Source organism: Nematolebias whitei, chromosome 3, assembly GCF_014905685.2.
Source record: "Nematolebias whitei isolate Nwh7 chromosome 3, NemWhi1, whole genome shotgun sequence".
NCBI classification, from domain to species: Eukaryota; Metazoa; Chordata; class Actinopteri; order Cyprinodontiformes; family Rivulidae; genus Nematolebias; species Nematolebias whitei.
This window is the reverse complement of record NC_056500.1, coordinates 37,602,912-37,610,486: the sequence shown is the minus strand read 5'-3', so window position 1 is coordinate 37,610,486 and position 7,575 is coordinate 37,602,912. Positions and strand designations below refer to the sequence as shown.

The 7,575-nt window shown below is 37.0% G+C and overlaps 1 protein-coding gene across 1 annotated transcript; it reads left to right on the top strand.

Annotated features, from left to right (window-relative positions):
- Positions 1–5,514: 5,514 nt before the first annotated feature.
- Positions 5,515–6,585, top strand: LOC119407498 (5-hydroxytryptamine receptor 4). Its single transcript, XM_037674323.1, has one exon. It carries the CDS (start codon positions 5,515–5,517, stop codon positions 6,583–6,585), a length of 1,071 nt encoding a protein of 356 aa, XP_037530251.1.
- Positions 6,586–7,575: the final 990 nt, after the last annotated feature.

Here is a 7,575-nt window from a genome sequence, read left to right as displayed (position 1 = left end):
ATCATTCGTGACTTTTACTAGTGCTGTTTCTGTGCTATGATGAGCTCTAAACCTGACTGAAACTCTTCAAACAGATTATTTCTTTGTAGATGTTCACACAACTGACCTGCAACTATTTTCTCTAGAATTTTTTAGATGAAAGTCAGATTAGAAATAGGTCTATAGTTGGCCAGAATTTCTGAATCAAGATCAGACTTCTTAAGTAAAGGTTTAATTACAGCAACCTTAAAGCGCTGTGGTACATAACCATCCATTAAAGACAAATTAAGTAGATCCAAAATGTGGACATTAATTAAGGGAAATACATCTTTAAACAGTCTGGTTGGGATGGGATCTAGCAGGCATGTGGATGGTTTGGATGAGGTTATTATTTTTGACAATTCAGAGAGCTCAACAGGACAAAAACTGTCCAAACATAAATCAGGCTCTAGTGAAATTTTTAAAGTTGCCTCATTTGACAGGGGACTAGAGATAGTAGAAGGAAAGATGGTTTGAATTTTCTCTCTAATTGAAATAATTTTATTTATAAATAATCTCATGAAGTCATCACCACTTATAGCTGTAGGGATACATGGTTCTACAGAAATGGGACTTTTAATTAGTCTAGCAATAGTACTAAACAGAAACCTAGAGTTGTTTTTATTCTTCTCTATTAAAGATGAGTAATATAAAGTTCTAGTGTTACGAAGAGCTTTTTTATATGTTAGCAGACTATCTTTCCAAGTTAAATAAAATTCTTCAACATTAGTAGAGCACCATTTTCTCTCCTGGTTTCTAGATGCTTGCTTTAAAGTACGTAACTCAGAATTGAACCAAGGAGCCAGTTTCCTCTGATTGATTACTTTCTTTTTCAGTGGAGCAATTTTATCAAGTGAAGTTTGCATTGAAGTTGTAAGATGTCAACTAGATGGTCAACAGTGTGGACTCTGTCCTGCCGTGGAACACTGGACCAGCTTTTGCCCTCACTAGGGTCCTTGAGAGGTCATGGGAGTTTGCCCATCCAGTCTACATGTGTTTTGAGGACTTCAAGAAGCATTTGATATTGTTCCTCAAAGTGCACTGTGAGAGGTTCCATGAGTGTGGGATTGGGGGTCCATTGATAAGGGCCATTCAGTCCCTACACAAGCCATGCACGAGTTTTGTTCACATTGCTGGCAGTTTGTCACATCCATTCAGGGAGGGAGTTGGACTCTGCCAAGGCTGCCCATTGTCACAGATTCTGTTCATAACTTTCATAGACAAAATTATTTGGTGAAGACATGGGGTGGAGGGAGTCTGGTTTGGTAGCCTCATGATTCCATCTCTGCTATTTGTGGATGATGTGCTCTTATTGGTATCATTGTGCTGTGAGCTTCAGCTGAAGGACCCCACACACCCAGCACACACACTTTTTGCCCTGCTCCCCTCAGGCAGAAGGCTGAGGGGCATTAAGTGCAGAACCACCAGGTTGACACAGACTCATGTTCGGGCTGTTGTTGTTTTAGCACATTGTTTTTGTACTATTTAGACCTTAGTGTATTCTTAGTCTTGTGTATTCTTAGTTTAGTGAATGTAGTATATTCTTAATTCATGACTTAGATCTTGCTAATGTATTTTTCTTTACAATTTGTGTCTATGTTGGTTGTAACTGGGACCCTGTGTACATAATTGCATCCCACCTCATGTACCACATGTGGTGTGTATGACAAATAAATCTCTTTGAATCTCTGAATAATACAATTTTCTAATTTCATTTACATCAAATTATCACGTTTGCAGTGTAAAGAAGTGTGGATTTCAATTACACATTTATTTATTTATCTAAAACAGATACTGATAATCAAGAATAGTAAACATAATTTCTCTTTCTATCCCAGACACTTCTCATCACCATGGCACAGTCCCTGTGGTGTTCATTAAATTTTAATTCAACTCAGCTGAAACATCTGCTTCATGCTTATTCTACTGGCACAGTAAATTTCATCAAATTCCATGATACAATGTACCATCTAAGCAAACAAATGTTAAAACTAACACACTGAGGAGAAATACTGAACACCCTATAAATAGCAGGCAGCATGTTTCTACACTGTAGAGGAAAGGATCCTCAGATTGTTGAATTTTTATTAGGGATGGGGCAGATCCGATCCAGTATCGGTATCGGCCTCCGATACCAGCATAATTTACGTATCGGATTTTCCGATCCTCCTGCCGATATTTCCGATCCATGATGCAAGTTGGCTTCAAACTATGGAATGGATTTCCTGAACGGCGGCGTGTCTCATGAGCCCAGAGTAATAAGACCCGCCTCACATTCAGGAAATCCAGTTCATAGTTTGCAGCCAGCTACAACGTGAGGACTGAGTTAGCAGCACTGTGGCTAACAGCTAACAAACTTTTCATCTAAACATGTCCGCTGTGTGGAAGTATTTTACACTAAAAACACCACAAGACAGCATCGTGCAATGTCTGCAGAGCCATAGCGCTACATTAAACCATGATAAAGATAGTTTTTTATAGATTTATATAATGTCTATTTAGATAGACATTCGAGCTCCATGGCTTCAGCGGGGCACTACTCTTTGGTCAAACCGAAAGAGGCGACTCGACACCGGCCAGCCACGTCCAATCTGCCCCGCTCAGTCTGCCCGTCTCTGAGGAGGAACAGACTGAGCGTGGCTGCCCCAAATCAGGCTGCCTGCTTCAGATTGAACAAGAAGAAGACGTCGCTGAAACCACGGAGCTCAAATGTTTACAGAGAAGTTGCTATACTTCATAATTAATGACCAACTACTATCAGTTGTAGAAAACAAAGTTATTTCACAGTTTGATACTTGCAGCCAAGATATAGTTTACCCTCCAGGAGATATTTATCAGTTCAACAGTAGACAATCATAAAAAGCATAATTTGAAAATTATATATATTAAAAACATAAACAGCTACATTATAAAGTGATGTAAAATACTAAAAACAGGAACATGTCTGTTGATTTATGCCATGAACTTAGCAGGTGTTTGAAGCCATTTAACATTTAATTTAATTAATTCATTCAATGAAAAGAGTGCAGAAAGAAGAAAAAATTCTTATATCTGCCCCTTATAAAATATAAAACAACTTTAAACAATCACTTAAATTAATCACTTATATCCACTTTAAAGCTAGGAATAAAAAGAAATGTTTTGTGTTAGCAGAATTTAATTCTAACTTTAAAACTTATCCAATATTAATAAAACTTACCTCAAGTTGCCTTTTTGGACATGCATGCATATATTTGTAAAAATTGTACTTGAGAGGAGATTATTACAGCCTCATATAAAATCAATGATGATCATGATATCTGAACTGGATCGGTATCGGAGGATTCTCAGTTCTAGGTATCGGGATCGGATCGGAATTTTAAAAAGTGGATCCGTGCATCCCTAATTTTTATTAGTAATTTTATTCTAAAGGGGCACCACTTGCTTTCCGGTTCTTAAGCAAGAAAATTATTAAATCAGACTCACGTTTTCGTGCTCTAATGAGTTCTTTTCGTATTAAATTCAAATGTCATATATAATAAAAACGCTTTGAGTCAAAGTACAATTTTGTGAAGTTTATTATCGATTTTGGTAAATAATAGTGATCAAAATGATGAATACAGCTGAATAATGAATAATGGCTTTAATTTGACAACACAAGAAGAGGTTATGGAATTATCTTCTAAACTTTAATATGGTGAATTATGAGGTTCGAAAGCAGAGTGATTTATCATCTATAAAGTTAACTAAAAGAAGTGTTTTGGCTAGATGTGATTTGTCAATTTAGGAAAACTTAATTCAAATTAATAATGATGAATTTTGTTTAGACTGGACAACTTCTTATCTTGGGCATCAGGCACCAGCAGAGAGAAGGAGTAGCTCTTCCTTCCGATTTGAAGTTCTAGTTCAACCGCCCAAGGGCTACCAGGGACTCTCTTGAGATGAGTTAAGTGTCGAAGGTGGGATATCCCTCGACACTGGACATCAGCTGAAATCTGGAGTCGATAGTTATCTGGCTCCCGATGGGGTCAGTTGATGGGCTCCCAGAGGGCTGCATTTTCTCCTTCTGGTGACAAGGAACCTTTTGGTGTTTCCTTGAAACACGAGACAAATCTCTGGAACACTTGTCTCTTTTCTGCGGGAACTTCTTATCTTCTGGCATAAATTTCCGATTGCTTGACCTTTCTTCTTCAAAAGCTTTCCCAAGACTGCTTTAACTAAACGTCAGAATAACTTTCTCTGACTTAAAGGGCGTTACACTATTGATGGTCGACTCAATCAAAACAGAAAGGGTAGACCTTTGTTTCAGGTTGCTGTTTCATTTGAACTTTAATAACAATATTAAAATAAATGGCTAATTTACTCTGCTTTGTTAAATACTCAATATAACAGCAGGATAATTAAGATGTCTAAGCAGTTTGACTCATCCATAAACATTTTCATTAGAACTTGTGCAAACAACAGTTGGAACTTCTGATTACTAGTTTTTTTCATCTACTATCTCTTATGCATAATTAAACTGAGTACTGAGTTGAGGAAGGAAGTATACGCATTATTTTATAGCAGTTTTACAGCAAAACATTCAATTGTGTTCAGGAGAACTCAGAAATTTAAATTGTTTAGAAAAACAATTTCTACCAAAAGAGTCCTTGAGAAACAATGGGGTCTTTCTCACACTCTAAGACTGCAGAACGAATCCTCCCTTTTAGGAAAAGATACACCTAATGCTCAGATGTTATATTTCAAAAGTCATATGGAAAGGTTTTCATACAAAGGGCCTTTCAGCTTTGTTGAAATCATAATAACAGGTATGCAATTAATTACAATAACAGATTTTTTTATTTTTTTTTTGTAACATGGTTTCTTACTGCCCAGCTTTGGGAATGAGAGTCAGTCTTACTTTCAAAGTATCAAAATAATAAAAATTGATGGTAGAAAAACCTTGATGTGTCCCTACAACACATTAAGAATAATTTATCATCAGCATCTCAAATTCCTGAAAAAAGTTAAAACAGATCACAGTTCAAGGACATTGAAAGTCATGCAGTATTGCTTTCCATCAGACATTTTAAGTATCAGCTAAATTTTGAGTATGTTTTTTGTCAGTGATTATATTATGTGTAGAATATAATTATATTTTATCTTATTATAGCAACAACTGTGTTGAAAACAACAACAACAGCAACAAAAAACCTATTGCATTTCTAAACTCTCAAGCAAACAGATGGCACGTTACATAAAGAAACTTCAGCACCACAGTTTTTTCATGCCTGTAGTCTTCTTCAGGTGGTTTAGTGAACACAACCTTAACAAGCTTTAAATGTATGGTTTAGATTTAGGTGCATGCTGTTGTAATTCGCCTTTGTGCAAAATGTCAGTGTAACACAAATTTGATTTTTTTCCCCCCTCTTTGTTTTTATCACCAATAAATGATTGAGTAATGTAACCAGTACCTCAAACATCCCAGAAACTACATTCATTTATTTCTAATTGTGTTTTGACAGGTCTGCTAACAACATGGAGAACAGCAGCCTGGAATGGACCGTAAATGTTAACACATCTCTTCAGGTTGAACTTCAATCCTGTGTTACGTTTCGGAACCAAGGTTTGCGCAGTTTTCTGTATGCCTTCCTCTCAGCTGGGATAGTCTCCACTGTGGTGGGCAACTTCCTGGTTGTTTTGTCCATTGCCTACTTCAAGCAGCTACAGTCACCAACAAATTCTTTTGTCATGTCTCTTGCCGTGGCTGACTGCCTTGTTGGCCTGTTGGTGATGCCTTACAGTATGATTCGAACTGTGGAAGGATGCTGGTACTTTGGCTCTCTTTTTTGTAAGCTTCATTCCAGCCTGGATGTGATGCTCTGCACTGCCTCCATATTCCATCTCAGTTGCATTGCCTTTGACCGTTATTATGCAGTCTGCAACCCCTTGGTTTACTCCTTGAAGATGTCCCCCTGTCGAGTGGCTCTGCTCATTGCTATTTGTTGGGCTGTACCAATGCTCATTTCTTTTGGTCCCATAATGCTAGACCTTCACGTTGCTGAGACAGACATACAAATTCCTGAAGATACGTGTGTATTTTTGGTCAGTCGCATTTACGCCATAATGGCCTCTTTGGTGGCCTTTTACTTGCCTATGGTGGTCATGCTTGTGGCCTACTGGAAGATCTTCAAAGCTGCTAAACGGCAGGCCAAGCAAATCAGTGCCATGGAAAGCCAAATGGCTGCTGGAGTTGGCAAAGACTCAAGCAAGAAGAAACGACATCGCAACACTATGAAAAGGGAAGGAAAAGCGGCAAAAACTTTAGGAATTATAATGGGAGTTTTTCTTATCTTCTGGATGCCCTTTTTTACAGTCAACATTGTGGATCCGTTCATCAATTACAGCACAGAGGTGGAAATCTGGGATGTTTTCTTGTGGTTAGGATACATCAACTCATCGCTAAATCCCTTTTTGTATGTTTTCTTTAATAGTTGTTTTCGAAGAGCATTCCTCATGTTCATTGGCTGCAAAGTATGCCTACCTGGAATATCCCCTGGGATGGAGTTATCACATTCTAAGAAAGAGACAACCAAATGTTCTGATTAATTACAAAATTTAAATAACTGTGCAATGTTTTGTTGTAGTTTTAGACCTAAAATAAAGCTCAAACAATAACTTTATTTTTAAATGTCAGATGTGTTATTTCTAATAATACAACTCCAGATTACGCTTTTGTTAAATATTTAATCAAGAAGTTTGCTTTATTTTGAGTTTGTATAACAGGAATTCAAGGTTTTGACACTAAAGATGTGGGACATCTTACCTTCAACATGGTGTCTAAAATCATCTTTCCAAATTTGCTGTGTAGCAGAATTTAGATGTAGTTTCATTTTATGGCAACAGATTTTCTCATAAACAATATTTTGTTGTAAATTTGTTTTGAGTATTTTTGAATTTTGCATCTAACTTTAAAGATTAGTCAACCCAGTAAGGAATGTAGTAGCGTTATTAGGTGATTTTTTTTTTTTTTTTTTTATCCAGAATGTGGTGAGCTGAAGAAATAACCAATGACTTATTTTCAAAATAAATTTATGCACTAACTTTTTTAGTTGGGTGTTTTACTTTTTTATCTAGAGATGAAAAATCATTAGCCATGGGAGCTGCCATTTTGCAGTTTTGAAACTAAAGAGGTTGTTATATGGCTGCTCCATTCTGTATGCATTGTCACTAATAAAAGATTTGGCAATTATTGTATGCTGGATGCCATTCCTGATGCAACCTGGTCTCAAACCAGCAGCCTCTGGAATGCAGGGCTATGGCATTTAACCACTGAGCTATTGCAGCCCTAGTTTTGGGACTGAAGTCTGCACACTAAATGACCTACCTGCTGTACTGTACACAGTCATGGAGTTATATGACATTCCATTAAACCTGAAATAACTTATTACAGCCAAACATGGTAGAGAATTGAATGTTTGAACATACAACAAAAAGGCGAGAACTACTTGAATCTACAGGAGTGAATACCTGAAAAAAAAATCTTGAGTTGATTTTATCGAGGTCAATGTTTTGTTCATAGTTCACGTGGAGTGAAGA

Coding starts and splice junctions, on each gene's coding strand:
- LOC119407498 (XM_037674323.1), top strand. CDS start 5,515: ATGGAGAACAGCAGCCTGGAATGGACCGTAAATGTTAACACATCTCTT.